This window comes from Python bivittatus, unplaced genomic scaffold (assembly GCF_059951505.1).
Source record: "Python bivittatus isolate LINGU-HERP-01145 unplaced genomic scaffold, Pbiv_v1 ctg000270_np1212, whole genome shotgun sequence".
Lineage (NCBI taxonomy): Eukaryota > Metazoa > Chordata > Lepidosauria > Squamata > Pythonidae > Python > Python bivittatus.
Genome location: NW_028277050.1, coordinates 772,094 through 795,333, shown reverse-complemented (window position 1 = coordinate 795,333; position 23,240 = coordinate 772,094). Strand labels below are relative to the sequence as shown.

The 23,240-nt window shown below is 37.7% G+C and overlaps 1 protein-coding gene and 1 pseudogene across 2 annotated transcripts in view; one reads left to right on the top strand and one right to left on the bottom strand.

Moving 5' to 3' along the window:
* Window positions 1-23,240, bottom strand: part of EPHA1 (EPH receptor A1) — a 69,989-nt gene that overhangs the window by 44,423 nt on the left and 2,326 nt on the right. For both annotated transcript variants that reach the window (XM_015887689.3, XM_007425906.4), the window contains exon 2: window positions 16,676-16,743. In XM_015887689.3, the coding sequence (XP_015743175.1) occupies window positions 16,676-16,743 (68 nt within the window). The remainder of the gene's footprint in view (window positions 1-16,675; window positions 16,744-23,240) is intronic.
* Window positions 10,190-10,245, top strand: LOC148216220 (U6 spliceosomal RNA; annotated as a pseudogene).

Genomic DNA, 23,240 nt, shown 5'->3' with positions numbered 1-23,240 from the left:
ATTGAAGAATAAAATCTGGGTATCACTATGACAAATATGAATTGTATGTTATTTCAAAATAACTATGTTAAGACATGGAAAGAAGTTAAAAAGATGTTTTAAGATGGGAGAAACTGCAACTGTCATTGCTGGGGAGAATTTCTGTGATTAAAATGAATGTCTTGCCTAGAATGATGTTTTTGTTTCAGACAATACCTGTTTGACAACTGCATCATTTAAACAGTGGCAGAAGGATATATCTAAATTTGTGAGGCTGGGGAAAAACCACAAGTTTTTTAAAAACAAGGTGTTAGAAGATGCAAAGGAAAGAGGAGGATTCGTTTACCTGATTTGAAATTGTATTTTGCAGCTTGTTGTTTGGTTTGGATGAAAGAGTGGGTGTTGCTGAGAATAGAAGGCTCTTGGAGTTAGAAGGACAGGACCTGAGATTTGGGTGGCATGGATATCTGTGGTATGATAAACTCAAGGTTAATGTGGATTTTAAAAATCACGTGCCATACTGAGGATATAGAATAGATAAAAACCCAGGTTGTGCCTGAAAACACCTTTGTGGCTCTCAGCACAAGCAGCATTTTATAGATGAGAACTAATAGGCAAACACAAATGGCTAACTTATTGTGAAATACTAGAATTTTGTCAAGAAGAATGTAAAATAAAATCAAGAGAAGAACTGGTGGCAGAGGGATATAATTGCCAGTGGTTTTCATATCTTCAGAAAGAAGTTATTAGAAAGATTTAAAGTAGACAAAAGAGTTTATGGTTTTGAACATTGTAAGACTGAACTTGAAATAGAATTGTGTACAAGTGATGAACATGTAATTGCTAAAATGCATACATTTTTATTGAAATTTGAATCAGAAGAAGAACATGTGAAGGAATGTATGCTAAAGTGGGCTAAAAATTGGTTATAATATACAGATGGAACAATGGAAATATGTGGCTGAAAGGATTGAAATTTACACTATGTTATAATCTTAAAGAGAATGTTTATAAAATGATGTACTGTTGGTATATGTCATCAGAGAAATTATATAGAATGTATAAAGGCACTTCAAATTTATGCTGAAAATGTGAACAACAAGAGGGGAGTTTTTATCATATTTGGTAGATGTGTAAAAAAGCTAGAAAATTCTGGATTCAAATACATACACTGATTCAGAAGATTTTAAAGATCAGTATACAATTGAAACGAGAGGTTTTTCTTTTGGGATTGATGGACAAACAGTTATTTGCAGACCATGGAAACCTGGGTTTACAGCAAACAGAAACGCTCCTATGAGAAATGCCGCTAAAAGATAGTTCTCCTTATCACTCTTCCTCTGTAATGCAGAAAGAGCATTGGAAACATCCTAGAGCAGACATCGACTTTCATGAAGTTAAAAAAGGAGCTTAGTGAGTTGTGGGGGGGGGGGGGGGACACCTCAGTAACATGTGATCCAAATCCTCTGTAATTCATTTAAGTTTCTTGCCAGAACATACAAGTAAATGATGAGAAAACCCAGGTCTGTATTCTCCAGATGCAGAATGTTCCAGAAGATACAAATCTCCAGTGCAAATAAGATTAAGTAGCAAATAATCCAAAGGGTCTCTGGTGATGTAAATAGATAATCTTGGGCAAAGGTATGTTCTGCAACAGCTTCTGCTAGCACACAAAAATGTACACACATCCACAGATAAACACACGTTACATCTATTTAGATTTGTCTTCAGCTCTTTCTCTTTTCAAGGTTGAAGACCAATTTAGGCCAGTTCTGATCCATTTTTCTTTCTCCCTCCCCAAAGGGTGGTAGGCATTCAGCTGTGACCTACCCACTTATATTGGGGTGGGGGTCAGGGTGATCAGCTAATGATTTAAGCAAGAGAAAGTCAAGGGGGACAATTTATTGTGGAATTGGCCATTCACGAATTGAAGAATTTTGAGGGACTTGGATTCAGTCTTCATACTGAATCTCAAATGTCTGAACAACCTCTAACCTAGACAGACTACACAAAATGTACTTTTAACTTCATCTATCAGCCACAATAAAGTTCTGGCATGGAGGGGTGGTTCAGAGTGTGAGCTGTGGGTGGTTTTCTTCTAATTTCTGGTCTAAATCTCCCTCAGCCCTTTATCTGCAATAAAGGAATAATGAAACCGGTTGCTTGTAGAACTCTGGCAAGCGTTTCTGAGATGCAGATCAGGATGTGAAAGACTTTGAACACGCTAAATGCTGTATAAACATAATAATACTTTTACATAATTAAAAACAGAGCTGCTATTTTAGGTGCAGTGATAATTGGGTTACAAGATTTAATCAGTTTAATTGGCAGATTAATCAGCTGAATACTTGGTTAGTGAGTGAGAACTCATTTATCTCGGTGAAGGACACTTTAATTAGTGGCTCTTCACATTTAAGGCATTTATTTTTGAAAGTATTAGGATAGCCCTCCGAATGTTACTTACATTCTCTGGGAGATCTCTGGGATTTGTAGTTTGGAAAGCCCTGGGGACTCAGGATGCAAAAGTCTGGTATGTTAGCATTTCAGAATTAAAATATTAAGGTACCCTTTTCTTTTCATAATGAACTCGTGATAATTCAGTTGTCTTATCTTACTTATATTTATTTCACAATCTCAAAAGATATTGAGATGTTAGTAAAATGCATTTTTAAAAATATTCTTGTCTATTTCCAGTAGAAGTCATCAGCAGGTGGTAGTCCCTGTCAACCTTCTCAGTGTCAGAAGCTAAACTGGGCTGGGCCTGATGAGTAACTGGATGGGAATCACCAGGGAATCCTGGGGCTGTAGGCAGAACTGAAAGTAAAAAAATCCCAAAAGAAGGCAAGAATATTATGGCCAAGAAAATGGCATGGTTGTCACGTAGTCACCAGAAGCTGAGCTTGACTCAAAGTGTTTTCGCCTTTTGCACAGTGCACATAGGAATTATTTAATAGCATATTTTGTGTGTGTGTGTGTGTGTGTGTATGAAAATATATACTTATACTCGAAGTCAGCATAATACCCATCTCCATCAATGGCACTAGGAACTCAGAAACACAACCACACAGAAAGTATAGTCCCACGATGGGAGAGGCAGATTGGTGTAGCAATTAGGGTTTTGGATTAGGACAGAAGGCCCAGATTCAAGCTTACTCTCAGCCACAGAAGCTCACTGAGTGACTTTGTGCCAGTCAGGATCTTGTGGCCCATCCTACTTTGTTCTGGTGGAGAAAAACTGGAGGAGGAAGTGATTTATAGAATACATTGAGATCCTGGAGGAAAGGATATAAATGGAAATATAAGACGGAAATATAACTTGCTGCATTAACTAGTACAGGTCGTCCCCGGTTTAAGAACAAACTCCGTTCCCAAGGTCTGTCCTTAATACTTAATACTTAATACAGACTTATAATATCGTATAAGTAGTATTGTGTAATGAACTCGAACCACTGTGTATTTAACTCAAATCACTGTGTATTTAATTCGAATTTTACTACAGTAGGCTCCATTCTTAACTATGGGTCATCCTTAAACTGGACGTTCTTAACCTGCGGACTACCTGTATTCAAAACTACAGTGCATTAATATACTGGTGTACTAGTTATGGTACAGGATTATTGTTGGGGGAAAAATTGGACAAGTGCTATATTTGCTATCTTGAGCTGGTGAAGGAAATGTGGGGTATTGTATAAATCTAACAAAGGAAGGATGGTGATGGTTGACTGGAATGATCTAAGACTTGCTTATAACCTGTTCACTGCAAGACTCAAACAAATTGTCTGCAGCTGGTGCATCTCCTCTTTATTAAGAGTTTAAAAACTCCATCTTGATGAATGGCACAAGTCCAACCAAAACTACTGCTGGATCACATAAATTATAGTGAATTCGTAAGATGGCATCTCCTAACTTAGCTGGGGAAGTGGATGATGTGGCATGAAACCACCTTAGAGGAGGAATGTTGAACTAGCCACTTCACCAAATGTTAATTAGATCTCTAAGTTTGCTATGCAACTATGGTAAGATGTTAGAGTAAGAAGCCTGCTGAATTGCATTGCAGAACTTGCTGATTTGGTGTCCTAACTTGAATACTGTGGGCGAGGTTTGTTTTGTTTATTTAAACGACCAGCCTTTCCAGCTTTCCAAGAGTACAAAGAACCATAGCAGCCAATCCTGCTGTGCTGTCAAAGCTTAGAGCATCTAAATTGAATAACAATTATATGCTCTGAAAACATACTAGGTTATTAAACTTGTAAGTTAATGTGATGACAAACTAATCAGTCTCACTATTCAGTTCAGACCATAGCTGTTAGCCTATTCCCTGGACACCATCAGGTCTGTAGCCCTGATGTGGTTTCTGCTCATCTGGTGGAGTCAGGTTTTCTGCTTCTGTTGGTTCAAGTCTCCTTTGGTGGGATTTCCCTGCCATATAGAAAGGAACAGCTGCACTTTCTGGAGATGGGCATATATGAATGAATGAATGAACGAATGAATGCCAGGCCCACACCACTTTTTTTTTTTTTTTTTTTTAATCATAAGAATTAGTGAAGCAATTAGCTATAAAGTTTGCTAAATGACCTTGGACCAATCCTTTTCTCTCACCCTTACATAAACCTTGTCCATACTTGCATCTTCCAGACTTGCCCTTAACCATGATACAAACATGCCCTGCAACCTCTCTTTTCTATCCCATGATGTTGCCTTCATGTCATCACCAGCTCATGAATGAGCCAGCCTTCAGTGATCCTTAGCTGTACCAAGGATGTTCAAGCAGTGGCTTCCCCCTTCTTTTGATACCATCCAGGGTCAGCCGTAAGGTGTGTAAAATCTGTCACCCATTATCTTAGTAGGATGTCAGGTGACTGCAGTGACTTGAAACAGAGGGGATCAGGACTGGGGGCTTCAAACTTCATGCCTGTACAGTATTTTGCTGATTTAAACTGGGTGAAGAGCACAGTAGTGAAGAAAGGCCCATAGAGAGCTGTTGAGAGGATGAAATAGACTGGGAAAACCATATAGGATGAATACACATGTAATAAGCAAACAATGGTCTCCAAATCAGTCTCCAGCCAAAAACAGATCTTAGCCAAAAGCACAGGGAAAGATATCTGCCAGACAGCCATCATCAATTACAGAAGACAGGACTCAGTCAGATGTACCAATGATCTGACTCATTCAAGATTGCTTCATAGGATGAAAATGAAACACTCCCATTGATGCTTACAATGGCACATTATGTAAAAATACTGGAAATTAACTTAAGGAACCAAATTACTATATACAGCAATATGGCCTTGTTGCAGGTTATTGGATTAACTAATTAATAAAGAAAAGACTCAAATGTTGACATGGAATTTGGTAGCGGAAGAAAAGCAGTACTTGCATTTGGCAATGAGGTTTAACATTACCGGAAAAGAGGTTAAATGTTTAAGAAAGTACTTGACAAAAATAATGATTTATTTAATAATTATTATTTATTGAGCTGGAAAAGCAGAATAGCAGATATTTCTATATGGCTAGGAAGAACTGCAGCAGTTAAAATGAAGATTCCACCAAGATTTAATTTTCTTTTTCAGACAAGTCTAGTATATACTGAAAATAAAATATTAAGTGATTGGCATAAAGAACTATATATGGTCCAATAAAAGACCAAGGCTTAAATTCAAGAATTTACAAGATTCAGAAGAGGGAGGTGGATTAATTCAAAACTTTAAATTGTGTTACAATGCTTAGTTGCTTAGCACGTATCTTAGAATGAATTGTATTTCCTTTGGCCCATCTGCTTCTATGGAAGGGTCAGGACTTTCAGATGGCCTGCACAAATTATCTTTTGACTGATACAAAATAATGTAATAGTATATAAAAGTTCATGTAATAAGAAGTAATCTACTGGATGCCTGGGACAAATACAGCAATAAGTCTAGATTCCCCTCTCCGAACACCTCATTATTAAATGTCTACTTTATGAAGAGGACAGTATTACAAAATTAGTTCAGTGGAAAGTTAATAATTAGTTTAGATTGCAATATTTAATGATCAATAAAGTTTATTTATTATATTGATTTATATAGCCGCCCATCTCGCAATACTGACTCTGGATGGCATTAACCAATTTAAAGATGAAGATAAAATCTTTTTTGAAACTTTTATTTCACAATGGTCTAGTTTACCTGACTGGTTTCAGTATCATCAAATTAGTAGTATACCACTACAAGAATTACAGAAACAAGGAAGAACATCATGAGACTCGATTAAATTTAAAAACCTTGTAACAGACAGTTTGGAACATTTGTTACGCTTGATTTATAACTTAATGGTGAAGTTTGACTCAGAATCCAAACAAGTCAAGTCAAACAAGATATTTTGGAACTCTTGTTTATTCACTTATGCTTTATTTTTTAAAATTTTTCAATCCGTTCTATTTTTCAATCCGTTCTGTTTATGTATTTTCTCCAAAATGTTTGGGGAGTGGGAAGAACCAAATTACTATCTATTATTGAACTCTGTAACCCATGATGTTCTACTCCTGGGACCCTCCAAGTGGGTTTTAGGGTAACAGGATCAAAAGCTGCTTTTCAACATGTAAAAGCAGAAATTCCCTCTCCCCATCTAAAAAGAACAAAACATCAATGAAACACAATTTTAACAGGAATCAGAGAAACCAAGGCATGTTTCTCCATAATCAATGCAGTATACAAACCAAGTACAGTTTTGCCTTTTAAGATCTGGAGGAAATTTCTTCTAGGAAAAAGCATTGGTGTCCACTTCCAGGTACCAGTTGTGAAAATTTTGGATGATGATGATGATGATGATGTTTTATTTGGCAGAAAGTGGACCAGACTGAAATTGTGACATTCTTCTGCTGAAGGTTTGAGAAGATTAAATTAAACATTGACATGTTCCAACTCTCCCCACATCAATATTGACCCTATATATAGTACAGAACCTTGAAGGTACCCTCTTCCAATTTCACACACATATCTTCTGCCTGGAGTCAGAGATCTCAGAAATCAAAGTACTCCTGCATTTGATGAGAGACAATTAGGTCTGAGGTGAGGCACTACTTTCTTCTCTGTTTCTCAGGCAAAAAAATCTTTGCAGAAAATTTACTAGCAATGTCCTAAGGGGAAACAAGGCTTCCCAACTCCTTGCTTTCCTTATAATGCTAATGGGCTGAGGAAACTGAGAATCAATGGGCAGGAAGCTTTTAATCATCTCATTCTCCTCTACGATTGACCCCTTGCATTTTTTAAAGCTGTTTTTCCCATCTGGGCTCAGAGACTGTAAGCAGAAGGTCAAAAGAAAGAGAAGCTCTGTAGGCAGAAGGGCTAGGGTCTACTCCCATCTACAATGACTTTTCTATTACCCCCCCCCCCAATAATTTTCTCTTAACAAACAAGGATTTGGAAAACCTTTTTTACTGAGTAATTCATAACATTCAAAGAACTTTGAACAAACTATTCAAGGAAAAGGCAAGGAATGGGTTACTAGTGTAGGGAGCTTTATGGATGGCCAGAGAAGATAGAGATGTTGTGGAAAATATGATTTTGTGAAGGGCATCTGAAAGAGAGTCATAGGTGAATGTGTGATACTAGGAATTGCATCTCTCTCTCTGTATATGTGTGTGCACATGTAAGTGCATGTACGTGTGCTGAAAGAAGCTGGTCTGTCTTCTAGGATCCTTCCTCCTTAATTCAAGATGGAAGACCACATGTGCAGTTTCTCACTAATGCATCAAGACACTTGTGGCACATTATTCAAAGTTGCAGTCCTGTCTCCCCGGCTTCTTTTTTTATTGTAACTCCTTGGAGATAGGTACATATCTCTTCTTTCCCTCTCCACCTTACTTACTTTTTTTGAATAGTTCCTTATAACGTCTACAGTAATGTCTACAGCTGCATGGCATGGTATGGTTGGAATAACTAAAAAGTTGTTCTGTGCTAACTGCCAGCTCTTGAAAGCTATGTGTTCCTCATCAACACCTCCCAAAGTTTGTCAAGACAACTGTTCCTTGCAAAAATGAACCAGGGGACCAAATATTTGCATCTAAATGTGACAAACTGAGAAAACGTTTTCTCATGCAGGGATGCATGTGCCCCCCCCCCATGAAACTGCACTATCAGCCAATTACCTCTGCATGATCTGTTCATACCAGGAGGGTCCTAAATTAAAGGCTTGCTGAGATGTTTGGTGGCCTGAGCAATGCAATTGCTCTTAAAGCCATTAATTGTTAACGGCTGAAGAAGTTGAAGGAAAGAGACAAAGAAGGAAGTAGTGATTAAACCTGCATGCAAAACAGGCATGTTATTAGGTGAGTTACTTAAGGAGACTGGATCTTAGTCTACGATCTTTGCTATGTGAAGGTTGCTCTACTGGATCACCTTACATTATCCACTGTACTGTTGCCTCATGATGGTCTATGTCCCCCAGATGCCATTCCTCTTGCACCATGTTGTCACCCTCTGTGGCAGGGCCACATTTTGCAATCATGAGTCTGACATGATGTAGCTACTTACTCATGGCTAAGGAGAGATTAAATTCTTGAACACGCCTACATATTTTTTACAAGAGAGATCTCTATCTGCATTTTACTGTATTGTGGCTTCTGTCACAGTGTATGTTCAAACTATATCCACAAATGGATGTGAGGGATTTCAGCAAAAATACAGGTAGTCTCCAGTTTAAAAACGAGTTCCGTTCCCAAGGTCTGTCCTTAAGTCGAATTTGTATGTAAGCTGGAACAGTATTATTGTATAATACTATATAAGTAGTATTGTGTATTTAACTTGAATCATTGTGTATTTAACTTGAATTTTGCTACAATAAGCTCCGTTCTTAACTATGGGTCATCCATAAACTGGGTGTTCTTAACCCAGGGGCTACCTATATATGCAAACTTTCCTTCACCTGCAATTGCTCGGGATAAGGCTGTCCATTATGCTTTTGTTTTCACTATATAGATCTCTAATCACATTACACTTAATATACAATTAAGACTTGTAGGAAGGCAGGAATGTACCCCATATTCATCTGACTGGCAAATCTATTGTAAAAGTGAGAACCCCCTACCCTGTTCTCCTTCACAGTCTTTGCAAAACAATAATTAGAAATACATGTTGAACCAACAAGGGGACACAAGCAGTGTTGGAAAACTCAATCCAGAGGAATAATCATGTTAGGGGTTTTTTTTGTTTTTTGTTTTTTTGCAGTAAATACAATCTAACAAAGGCTCTGTGTTTTTTTTTTTCTATCTCAAGAAGTTGAAATCTCTTCAGACTTTATTAGAGATGTGAGAATAATTTGTTTAGCTTAATGCAGATTTAGCTGATTTGCACTTCCTGTACAGTATATGAACCAACTTGTAGATATATGCAGCTACCTGCAGTTTTCCAAAGCCTGTGATTGAATTTTCAGTTGTTGTTGTTATTATTATTATTATTATTATTTATCCCTTTTTTTTTTTTAATATTTGGTCAACTCAAGGTGGTGAACATACCTAATACTCCTGCCTCCTATTTTCCCTACAACCATCACCCTGTGAACTGGGTTGGGCTGGGTCAAAAGCATGCACATACATATTACAGTAACAAGTTTCCCCCAATTTGTATATAGTACGGAAAAATGCAAACACAGTATACCAGGAGAAATCACTTGCAAAGTTCTGTGTGTTCAAAATAAACACGAAAATGAATATGAATTTTTACACAAGCAAAACAACAAAGTAACAGGGAGACAGAACGAATCGATTGGAGAAAGAAACCAGAAAAATGAGTAAAATTGAGTTTAACGGATTTGCCGATTTCAAATCAAATGCTTCCCCCCCCCCATAATGTGCATTTTAGTTTTCATATTCACCCTCAAGAAAAGTAAAAAAGCTGAGTTTATCAATAATTGTTTCCGGTTATATGTATTAGCAGGGCTTCGATCATACAGTTGTGGCTGTCACACACACACACGCATACATACATATGGACTGTTTGCCCCAATATGCATAATTATACATTTTCTTGCACTGAAGCCCATTTACTGTTTTAATACCCATCCAAGCAATTTTTCTTGCACTCTTCATGGTGCCTGAAGCTTTCTGATATGCTCAAAAACTTTGGAAGACTAACAGAATAGGACCTTCCTTGGCAGAAGCCATGCCAATTCTTTTTCAGCAAGATTTACCCTTCTACGTGCTTAACATCTTATCATTAATTATAATAACCTTGTGCTTGCTTCGACAGCACATATACCAAACTTGGAACGATACAGAGAAGATTAGCAACTTATCTTCAACAATGCTTTTCACAATTTACCTAGAACAGATGTTAAAGTAACTGGCTTGTAAAACAGCAATATTAGGTACCAATGTTTAAAAGACAGTAGAGTTACTATTGGAAGGATAGAAGCCAATTTTTTTTCCTGTGGATTGCTAACTGCAGGACAAACAGTGATACATTATAGCACAACCCTGTTTTCACAATTTACATTAAGAGGGGTCACTGCTTAATCACAGAATACATATTCTACTTATACAGCAATGACCTGTTCAGTTTTTGGTCTATAAAGCAGGGATCACTCTGCTTGACACATTCAATGGACTGGAATCTAAAGAGCCAGCTGGACATGTCTACATTTTAAAGAGGATAAAGTCACTAGAACCTTATTCCTCTGGAGCTCCTTCATATAGTACCTTCTCTACCTAATATAGCAATGTGGGCTCCTGCTTAAGCCATAGTAGTTGTAGGAGGAAAGTAATAAATTTGTGAAAAAATGGGCAGCAACAAAAGGGTTAAAAAGAACTGGTGTGAAATTCTTAAAGACAAGATTTCTAGTTGATGGTCTAGTTGATGGTCATCAATCTTCCTTGATGTCTTAGTTAAAGTTAAAGGCTCTGGGTAAGACAAAGCAATTGTTGACTACAAGAGCTAGAACTCAGAAATGCACACCCGGAAAGACACAGTGCAAACATTTTTCCTGGCCAAAAAGCTGATTTCTATAGCCAAAGCTTAACTTCCCCTTTCTGTTTCACATGAAGAACTATCAGAAGCTCATAGAAACATTAAGCTCCATGTACATTCCTCAAAATCTCTGCCAATGAAAAATAAAAGAGAGATCCTCGTTAGCTTCTTCCCTGGCTGTTTCCCACCACCACCTTTGGGGATTGAGAAATAATGAGACTGGGGCCAAGGGAAATGTCTCCCAGCAAATTGGGGACCACCTTCCTGAGCCCAGATCAGTCAATATTACCTGTGGCAATCCACTGCTAGGAACAATGAAATTCGCACATGCTCAGAAAAACCTATATTCCAAGGATGGATTCTGGATTTTCTGTTAGATTCTGGGGCAGAACTAATACCAACAAAGTGTTGAGACACACATGCTCCAATGGAAGATAACCCAGATGAGCTGCATCTTGGCATATACAACTGAACAGACAGACTGGAATGCTTTGAGGATGTAATTCAGCTTGGTCTATGGGGGCAGGCAGTTTTAAAGTGATGTGCAGCCAATATTAGTCTTAATCTCACTCTGAATGTATGTGTTGACCAGTGACCTGCTCTGAGAAGAACTTCCCTGCAGAACCCCAAGACATTATGTGGTAGGCCTTATGGCCACCACTTAGTTGAACCAAACAGGGAGACCCAAATACTTTAATATTAAACCACTAGAGAAGTCAGAATTCACTGGCAAATTTGAGATAGTAGTCTTTGGTTTCAACAACAGTGCCTGGCATTTTTTTTTTTTAACTCAACCGAAAGTTACTCAGAACTTTTATGAGTGTACTGATCTCATTATGCTTCTTTATCAACAGTAGCCAAGGAGTGGAAATGAGTCACAACCACACCAATTCGACCTTGTCCTTTTATTACATTCTATTCTAATTTCTGTTCTGCATAAGGTTGTCATGCACACATCTACTGCTTGGGCTATTTGTTCTCTTGGTCACATCTTTTAGGGAACTTTTTTAAAGGAAGTACATGTATGAAATGATCACTGTAGTATATGTTTATGGATCTATAGGTACCCTCCCATCCGGAGCTGACTATTTATAGTGATAAAGAGAAATCTGACCAACAAAAGGTTATGCTATGCTTGAAGGGTTGGGCTGAACTTGAAATTATATAGCTGTTCTCACAGTAGATCTGTGTGCATGCAAATCAATATCTAGAATGATGGCATTAGCAAAGCCCCTCACTGGAAGAAGAGATATACTAAGGTAGAAATGGGGGAAAATGCAATTAACTGTGAGGCAGCCAAAATATGAGAAGGCCCAATCAGCAATAGGCAGTTACCTGGCGATGAATTAGGGGAACACTACATAGGCTATTCTCAACACCCAATTTACTTAAATGATGAACAAAATGTCTTTTATTGTGACATGGAGAAAAGGCTTTGATACTGCTAGGAATCCTGTGGAATGTTTAAAGAACCTGTACTCTGTACATATGCTTTCTCTTGCTCAGGTGAGTCTACCTGTGTGGAAAAGCAGAGATCTGCACGTTGTGAGGAATACAGCACAGAACGGCCATGCATAAAAAGATGATGGGCTGATTATGAAGAAACTATTCATGAGTTCCCTATGGAAACAAGGGATGGAATTAGGATGAAAAAGCAATCAATACATCTCTTAATCTGCAGAACTTGCCACAAATGTCAGGAACATAAACTTAGGAAACTGTAATATGGTGGGTGAGCTCTACCTCCTAGCAGCTTTGTACCCATAGCAAACTTTTTTGCAAGCTTATATCATCACAAATTTATTTGGTGCTTCCTCCCCTCTTAATCTTTCAAATGTCTTTTTACTGTTGAAAAAATATTCAAAAAAGAGGAACAGATCACGTTATGATTGTATATTGTATACTTCACTTTGCCACTAAAAAATGGAGATGAGCAATTTTACAGGTAGAATAATGAAGCAAGTTAGGAACACCATTATAAATGGGTAGAACTGTATCCAGCGGACTCAGGAGCAATACCAACTGTTATGCCTAAATACTGAATAAAAATGCGTTTTGCTTGCAACTAACAAGTATCCAAGAGGATATGAGCTTGATCTCCCCTCAGAGAGAATTCCAAAACCCGGGAGCAGCTACAGAGGTTTCCTTGGGTTCCAACCAAAACATACCTCCGATGGGAACATCTTCCTAAGCTCACAAGGCTAGGACTGGTTCATAAAGGCAAGTGCCAACTTTTAAAACACCTGTCGAAATGGCTAAAGATAGCCCACTTTTCAGCAATTACTCTCTTTTCAACCCTATGAAACACTTAACATTCATGAACCACACAGTTCTTTTAAATGCCTCCATTTTACGAAGAGGGTGAGAAAGGAATATGGATCAAGCCAGGAAAAAGAGGAAGAAATGGGATTCAGTGGGATGCTTTGAGGCCACCTCTGTTTTCCAGTCTTCTGTTCTAGTCCGCTTACACGCTGGGAGGAAGACTACAGAGACCACCAAACCTGCTTCCTTCAGGGTAGACAGTATGTTGCAATTACTTCTTGGCTCCACTCTGAAAGGGCAGCACTGAATTACAGCTTTTATTCTTTACACTTGCCAAGGCCAGAAGAAATATAAATAAGCATGCAGGCCCAGGAGTATCAAAGGCTGGTGTCAGGGCACAGATGGTAGATCTTTGGCTTCAAGGAAATAATTGACAACATTTGTGATTGAGACATGCCTAGGGCTCAACTAGAGTAACAGGCAAAGAGGAACATTGCACAATATTTGTTGGGGCTGCTGCCTAGCAGCGCTATCCAGCAATTACAAGAATTTCAAGATTCTGACCCCGTTCAGCTGTCAGTCGTACCCTGACACAAAGGAATGTTGTGTTGATTAACCACAGTGCTATAGATATGCTCACCTATTCACAAGAGATTTGCCTTGCCATTATTATAGAAGCCCCCATAAATCCAACAGGCTACTATATTATGTTCTGCATGCGGCTCATTTTAACAACATTTTTGAAGCTCAGTGGATTGAAGTGGTGCATTATTATTAATAACCAGGTGATACTCTGTGGTCAACCTTCTCTGGACTCAGAAGCTAAGCAGGGTCAGGCCTGGTTAGTACTTGGATGGGAGACTCCAGGAAATGCTGTAATGTTAGACTGGAAGGTTGAAAAGCCATGCCAGAAGAGGGCATTGGCAAATCAGTTCTGTGCTGCTCCCAAAAAATTTATGTAGGTATGTCCATGAAGTTGCTGGGAATTAAGCTTCACTTTAAAAGGCTTTAAGGCTTTTTTAAAAAGGCATAAAAAACCCCAACCTGAAAGCATAGTGTAACTTTGACAGCCTAGTTTTTAAAATTTAAAATGCTGTTACTATCTTTTAATCCTCATTTGTCCTGGGACAAGATCACCTCAGCCAATGCCTCTTCCATGACACATTTAAATCAGAAGAAAGACGGACACCTACAAGAAACACAGCCTTTTCTGAGATAGCAACTCATACAGAAATTTCTTCCATTGGTCTTCGTAGCTCCTCTGCGGCCTCCAGAAATTGATGATTTTTTTTTTAAACCAGGGTTTTTTCCCAGTCTTTCAGGGACTGTTATCTGCGGGGTTCTTGGAAGTATGCTATTTCAATTGCACCCTCCTCGTCTGAAAGTTTGCTCCAAGACATTAGAATAGCTCCAACCTTGCTGGTCCATAAAAACATGGACATCTCCTCAAACCATGGGGCCCAGAATGCTATGATTACTCCCCCTGATGAGGAATGGAGTCCCCTGATTGTATGTTCCCACTTTTTTACATTTCTTTTTACTATGGATTTGTTCTATGGATTTGTTTATATTGCTAAGCTTAATTGTTTGTTTTTAAACTGAATTTATGAAAGTGGAAATTGTATGCCATTCAGAGTCAGAGTGTTATGGAGCAAAAGCTTTAATTGTTCCTTGTAGAACCTCTTCTCCAAGAAAGATCAGAGAGGATGGGAGCAAGTAGGATAAGAACCATGAGAAGAACAGAGGCTTAAAGATTTCCTCTTGCACATTAGTGCTGATCATGGCCTATAGCTTAGGTCCAAATTGCTTGCAGAATCATCAATAGAGTCTGTCCCCCTCTTAGAATTCAGCAAGACACCTTTTGTTGGGGAGGGGGTAATATACCATGGATATCTTTAGCATCAATAGTTAGCCCCACTGTTTCCATGGTAGGCTTTCTATTATGAACAATTTCTTGTTGAAAAGACTACAGTTAGAAGGGGATTGAAATATATCTTTTTAGCCTTCTTGTTTAGTGTTTTTAATGATTTTTCATTCTATTGTATTTTAGATATGGTTAACCATATAGAACTACAAAATGGAAATGGACAACATAAAAAAGGTTCAGTCAATGAAAAATTCTGGAATTATGATTTCAGGAAATAGCCTCCATAGACCTTTTATCATTCATTCATTCATTCATTCATTCATTCATTCATTCATTCATTCATTCAATTTATATTGCCATCCATCTCACTACCATGACTCTAGGCTGTTTACAAAGTTAAAAATCCAGAAAACAGTACAAAATCAACCCCAAAATAACCACGAAAATCATTAAAAACAATAGTAGTAGAGCACCATTCATTTTCTTAAAATGAAAAAAAAATCATTCTTTTGTATGGATGGGGGCAGGGAGAACATCTCACACAAACTGGAGGTAGCAAGTGGCAAAAATTCAGAATATTCAAAGCACTGCAGGAAGATCAAAAAGCTGACATGTGTGACAGTTCCCCAGAGGCAACTGAAACATACAGTGCATTCCAAAGAATGTTCAAAGTACAGAAAGGTAGTCTTCCACAAAGCCATAAAGAGAGAGAGAGATTATGAGCTGATCAGGAGTTTCATTTGGGAAAATGTTTTAACAAAACACTGATGACCGACTGCAGAATGAGAAACTTCAGTATTATGATGTTAGAGATTTTGCACTAAACAATAAAGCTTGATCAATTAATACATAGTTCATAAACGGGCTTGTGCCTTTTTACCCTGCTCCTGTTGAAACAGGATAAAGAAATAAACTAGCAAGCAAAGCTAGATAGGCAGGGAACAAGAGGAAAAAAGAAAAGAAAAGAAAAGAAAAGAAAAGAAAAGAAAAGAAAAGAAAAGAAAAGAAAAGAAAAGAAAAGAAAAAGAAATGACTAGATATGAGAAAATCAGCAAAGTCTATCCAAGAAAAAAAACCATGGATTACATCACAGATCAGAACACCACATAGAAACTAATATGTGTTAACAAAACTACACTGAAATCAATAAGGCGAAGTTCAGCAAAGAATGTTTACTTCTAGAAAGGAAGTTTTAAAGAATGGGAGATTCTTGGTGACAGATAGAAGGGATCTTTCTGCCCATTCTCCAACTGTTTTCCTTCCCCTCTTGACCTCTAATTCTTGGCCTTTGCTTTTCTTCTGGAGTATCCCCTTTTAAAATCATATGCCAACCCTACATCACTCCCTTTGACTGTCTTTTCAACCCCTATTTCAACTTTTCCAAGGCCTCTGCTTCTACTGACCCTCATTTGTCAGACTCCTCTAGCTACACTGCCCTTTCTAGGGTCAGAGCAACACAGCAACATAGAGCAAACACAGAGCATCTCAGACAGCTAGGTATCTCTCTTTGACATTAAGCAAATCATCTAATCACTATCAGAGATCTCATAGCTGCCACTGCAAAATTCAGCTCTGTACTGCACTACAGATTGCTTGCATTATAGCTTTTGTGATTTCTACTTACCCCTGAATCTGAAGGGTCTGGCAACCAGCCTAGTTCATTCTGAGCAGTGCTTGTGTCCAGAAGATTAACTGCAAAGAATAATAAGAAAAAAATTGGGACAGGCATCAGAGACTTGATATTCATATCAACCTAACCTAAAACAAGTAATTCAGGGTCACACTAAAGGGCTACATGGTCCAGCGTTCTGTTCTCTCCAGAGATCAAACAGGTGCTTTAAAGGAAGTCCATAAGCATTACATGGAGGCAATATCAACCCTACTGATCAAGTTCCCCATCGATGGTTATTAAGAGGCAATACTAGAAACAAAATGTAGTTGTGGGAGTTTGGTCAGGATGATCCTTAGAATCTTTTAAGAAGTGACCTTTAACACCTATTAGTTCCTGTAACATTCTCAATTGTAGATAGTGCTGACATAATGATTATATTAATAAAAATGTTATTACAGAGTCAAAGACCTGCAAATAGATAAAAATAGCTGTAGCCGCAAAGGCAGCTAACATATGTCATACCCTGAAAGTGACTAATAGTAAGGCAAAGGGGAGAAAACTAAATCTGGCTCTTCAAAAAGCATAGCAGATTTTGGGTCTGATTAGGTTGTTCAAGTAATTATCATGTCCTTTGTTCCAATTATTAAGGACTACAGTGGAAACTAGGACAGGTTTATGAGCCACTGAGTAAGAGTATTGGAAATCAGTACTCCTGATCAAGGATGGGTCCTGCTTGGCAATACTCTGCAATACTTGCAGAGAGAAGAAGCAAAGCTAAAGGTCTAAACATGGCAGTTTTGAGCTTATGCCAGGTGCAATGGTAGCTCTCTTCTCTAAGATAATACAGTAGACCACGCAAGAAATATGCATATCCAGCACGGTGGATTTACATTTGGGAGAAAGAAAACCAACCTCTAACAGGAGGGCAGCAGAAGGATAAATTTAGACATACCAAGAATGGAATGGAAACCGCCCCCCCCAGAGATATCTTGCTCCACGGTTGAATTAAACCCCCAATCCATAGTGAAACAATTGGAGTAAGCCTTTAGCTTTAAATACCTGTGCAGAAACGGAAAGAAACTGTCCAAACTTGATAAGAAAAAAATGAGCCTTGAGACTACTAGGGGCAAATTGAACTGCATAAATTCTATGGGCAGCCCAAGAAAGAGAACATTATCAAATATTTTGAATTGAAATGATTCTCACATCTCCCAATTTTTTGAATGGCTGGGTTTGCCTATGGGTTGTCCTCTAATGAACGATTTATACAAACATACACTTATTTTTTAAAGGAAAGAACATTATTTTAGATTTACTGAAATTATCGGTAAAATAAATGCTAGAACAATAATCCATAAATGCACATACCTTCAGGTATATATTTGTTAGCATCAATTGCCCATAGGAACAATGGAAATCTAAGCGTTAAGAGTTTTGTGTTCTCCAGTTTTGGAGAAAGGAAGTCTGAGGCAAAAATGCCAGCCTAATGAAGCCCTTTTCTGACAAAAATAGGGTGAATCAAAATTGTCTTCTTTTCTACAACTCACTCTAATAGTAGATTCTAGATAAAGAGAGATAACTAAATAGAAAAGTCTTTAATCACCAGAAGTAATGCTAAATTTAGGCCCAAATCCCCTTGTGACAGAATAAAAGAATCTTGGCCAGGAGATGCTATGCATTTTTCTGCCAGAGATCTAACAGTGGTCAATTGCTGATCTGTTTCTCCTAAACCAACTTGCTCTGGGCCCAGCACATTTTTGACTTTCAGCCAAGAAACCAATTCCATGTTTCCATTAACATAACTAACATATAAATGACCAACCACAGATAGATCTATCACTGGAAAGATCTAATCTAATATCTTTTTAACAAATTGGTCTAATAGTTGCTTGTGACCATCATCCTCTTTGTTAATTTCAGAAAAAAAAACCTGTTAAGAAGGGGACCATTCTTCACATTATTTGACATCTGATGACTGCATCTCCCACATTGTAATAACTAATATTTGATGGCATTTGACAGCTGATGAAATCAATATTTGCAGAACATTCCAGGGAGTGATAGAGGGGTAAATACCACTGGCTTTAGAACCACCTGCAAAGGAAGGAAGGAAGGAAGGAAGGAAGGAAGGAAGGAAGGAAGGAAGGAAGGAAGGAAGGAAGGAAGGAAGGAAGGAAGGAAGGAAAGGGGGAAGGGCATTACTACTTTTCTTGCTTGCACTGTTTCCTCTCTCTCTCTCTCTTTTCCAGTGAAGGATGGACTGGTTTGTTGCCACTTGGTTAAAACTCAAACAGCTAAAGAACAACCACCATGAATCTTAGGCAGCTCACCCCTTGCTTGCAGGGACTCTTTCCTTCAGACTGTTAGGTTACGGTCTCAGTTGATGATTTATTAAATTTCATAATCTGACATTTTCCAAAATCAAGGCAGTTTCAGGGATTCATGCATTGTAAATCTTAGTAATTAAAAAAAAAGATCAACAACCAAACATTTAGATTCTGCATTCTAAAAATGAACAGCCTGTTTCTAGTATTTCATTTTAACCTAGCAAAAGCATGAGAAAGGACAAGTGGAAGTTACCCAAAGTGCCAGTTAATTAGTACTGGTTCAGGGAACTAAACTAAAATCAGGAGTGACTGGCTGGCAGGCTATAAAAAAAAGTCTCTGTAAGTCAAAGAAACAGGCATATTGTAGACACTTTTGTCTTAAATCTAGGTAGCAGGTACTACTGAATTATTTGTTCTGCTGTATGTATAAAAGGATTGAATGTCAATCAAACATAAGCCCAAGAAGCCTCCAGGTAACAATCTGGTGTTTAAGAGGGTTTAGGGGTTAGAACAGAGGCTCCTGCTTTCCTTCTGACCTTTAGGGATGAGATCCTCATGCTCAATTTCAGGACTCTGCTTAATTTTATAAATGCTACTTTATTTTCACTCAGCATATCCAATATCAAACCAATCTACCTATAAAAGCAGTGAGTTTGCAAACTTGACTTTGGGCTGAATATAATACACACTTTAAACATTATAATAGGAACCACCATTCTCCAGGATCATCCCATGGCGTAGCTGTATCTGAAAACCATGCAAATAGGTCTTTGCAGCTTCAGTTGTCTTTTCTCATGGCTCATCTTCTTTATTCCCCATGCCTTATTGATTGTGGTGAAAGAGAAGTCCATATTCTTGGGCTTACTGCTTAGTTCTTACTCCATCCTCCCTTTTCCTCTCTAAATCAACTCTCCTCTCCTCTGGATTCCTTCTTCTCCACCGAGTCCTCTCCTCTCCTCTCCTCTCCTCTCCTCTCCTCAGATTTTGCTTAATCCTGGGCTAGCAGATCTTTCTTCCTGGCACCAAAAAGGGGTAGGAGAGACATCTCCCCTCCCCTTTACCCCAGGTGGACAGTATCACCTGTGAGCTGCTGACACAGTCCAACTATTAAGGAAATTAAAAGGAAGGAATGGGACAGATCAGGAGTTAGAATGAGGGCCCGGCAAGGTGAAGGAAAGACTCATTAGCTTCATGGCAAGTAAATTTGGTTTTGGCTAAAAAATAAGATGATCTTCTTCCCCAGAGTATTTCCAAAGGTGGCTTCCCCGCTCTTAGCATACATTAACTCAATAGTTCTTAGAAACAGCCAGAATTATTGTCCTCATATTATAAATAAACTGAATTCTATGAGTCTATGACCTCCTGGATCATATGTTAGCTAGTGCATACTACTCTACCAATATGTACAAGCATTTAAATATGTAATATTGGTTTGACTCTAGATCGTTTATCTTTCCTCAATCCTACCATTTCTACTGATGGATGTGGCTGTATTACCACATTATTTTAAATTTTACAGTACGTTTCTGTACAATTCATATTATCCTAGAAGGCAGTTTAGTTTTGTTAAAAAGATCTGTAGGATGATTGCTATTAAGCTAGTGACATTAAATATTTATATATGTTACAGTATGCAATAATGGTTTATTTTTTTTCTCCCAAGGATAATTATTTTAAAATCAATCTCTTTTTTGTATATAATTTTTATTGAAGAAATTTTAAGAGAAATAAAGACAATACAAATTTTGAAAGAAAAAAGTACAGAAAGTAAAGTAATAAGCAAGTGAAAAAAAATGCAAGGCAAAGCAAAGCAAAAGTTATATAAAAAAGGGGCTTCTGATCTTCTTAACAGCAGTTACAAGTATATTTATATTTTACCCTCTTTCTCTGAGGTTACAACATAATTCCCTTCTTTCCATAGACTACCCTTTCTAATCATCAAATCCATAAATCACAATTTCATTTTTTTTCTTTTTTCAGCAAAAAGTCCATAAGGGGTTTCCAATCACTAATAAATGTGGTTATTGTCCTTTCTCTAATCAGACAAGTCAATTTTGCCATCTCTGCAAATTCTGTCATCTTCACCAACCATTCCTCCATTTGTGGGTATTTCAGAATCTTTCCATCTTTGTGCATATAATAATCTCGCTGCAGTTACCATATGGAAGAACGATGTTCCATATGTCTTTTCTAGTTGTCTTTCCATTAGTCCCAGCAAGAAAAGTTCTGGTTTCAGTTTCAATTAATATTTAAAATTCTTTGTATCACTGTGTGTATTTGGAACCCAAAACTTTCTAGCTTTTTTACAAGCCCACCAAGCATGATAAAATGACTCTTGATGTTTTCCACATTTCCAACATAAACTTGAAGTACCTTTATATAGTCTAGAAAGTTGTAAAATCAACCTCATACTAATTTAGCATAAGCATTAGGACTGTGTAGTACTTTGCACCCAGTTTCTAAAAAGTGCTATGGAGTGCATGAGACTTCATATGTAGTGCTGTCTGAAATTCTTTAAAGCAGCTGCATCTTTTCCTAGGATTATGAGGCAGCAGTGATCTCTTTAAAGCAGTTGTCTCACTGCACCATCCCAGGAAAAAATGCAACTGCTTTAATGGTGCTACCTTTATGCCCTGTGTGGTCTGAAACATTTTAAAATCAATTTCAAAAATTAACAGGATAAAGGTATTATTATTTGCACATGCTACAATCTTTGCTGTTACTTCCTTGCTTCCTCGTTCCTATCCAAGACCCACTTCCCCATCAGGAATTTCAGTCATGAAATATTTCCACAAATGAGTGAAGGCTGTAAAATGATAACATGCTGTGAAGGCATGACAGAAGTATTAATTCCCTCCAGTCTCTCAGCTGCTGTAATGTCTCTGTGAAGACTATCTTATCTTCCTATTGTGAAAACCAAAGGTAATCATAAAATATTTTTAAAGGTTGGAACATCTATACATCAATGACATGTCTAGATAGCAGAGGGACATCCTTAGCACCAGCCAATGTTATCTCATCAGAGATCTCTCACGGAGATCTCTCGGTGTTACATGTCACTACAGCTCCTTCTTTGCGGCTATACAATAGTCCGCCCTATGCTGATTGTTAAAATGACAATATAGCTCCTTCTAATTAAGGATATACTAGAAAAACTTAATTATCTCACAAAACATTATTTTCCTAAGCAGATCAGACTGAACATCAACGGGTGAATGTGAAAAGGCAATCTTTTGATTGCATGGGGCTTCGTATGTTGGGCGGCATATAAATTTAATAAACAAATATACACATGGAGTCACCAGCTGAATTGAAATAATGCTAACAACATTTTCAAAGAGCATTCCCAAAGAGCAAAAATGACTAACCTATTAGAGTCAGAAACTCCAAAACTTGAAACATCTTAAGAAACTAAGTATTGGGGTACAATACTTATACTTAACCTCTTCAATGTAGCAATTCATATGATTACAAGTTTGGAACACAGCCCTTCTATAAGAATTGTTATAACTGGATAGGAGTGCTAGGAATGAACCTACAACTTAAATTATGCAATACTTATGCTAAGAATGTTAAAGCAATTCATCATGGATTCCTCCCAAGAGAACATTCCATGAAAACAGAATATATCATGGCACAAACAGGCACATAATTCAGAGTCTGTTAATGCCCATCTCAAAATATTTCTTGGCTTAAAAATTATAGATAAAAATGTATATCTTGCAGAAAGTTGTTTTCAAAAATGCCTACAAATGTGATCTGTTAGGAAACGTTACATACCAGAACACTTTTTGAGAGCTTTTTTCTTTTTTTTTAATTGTACAATGAGGTAAAACTTTGGCAGAAGAGATGAATGACTGAATACAACTGATTGGATATAGACTGCTCTGGACAGATGGAGGTGGGGGAAGAGGACCATAGCAAATCTGCTTTGAAATGATTAATAGATGCAAGTTATTTTCTTAAAGTAGGATATCGAGTTCCTTCCATTTTTGTGCTATGCAGTTTAAAACCAAAGTACTGTATGGATACTGGGGAGGGGGAAGTGTGCAATTTCACAGGAGGAATTGGGGGTCTGGCCCTATATTCCTTTACTTTACATGTGAGCAAGGGAATTCAATTCTTTGAATTCTGAGCAGGTAGCAGCCTTGCCAATGTGGCTGCAGGTAAGCTAGCACGAAGGTGCCAAGAGAGAATATCAGCTCAAATTATATCTTCTTCTTAATTATGGCCAGACTAAGAGTTTTAAG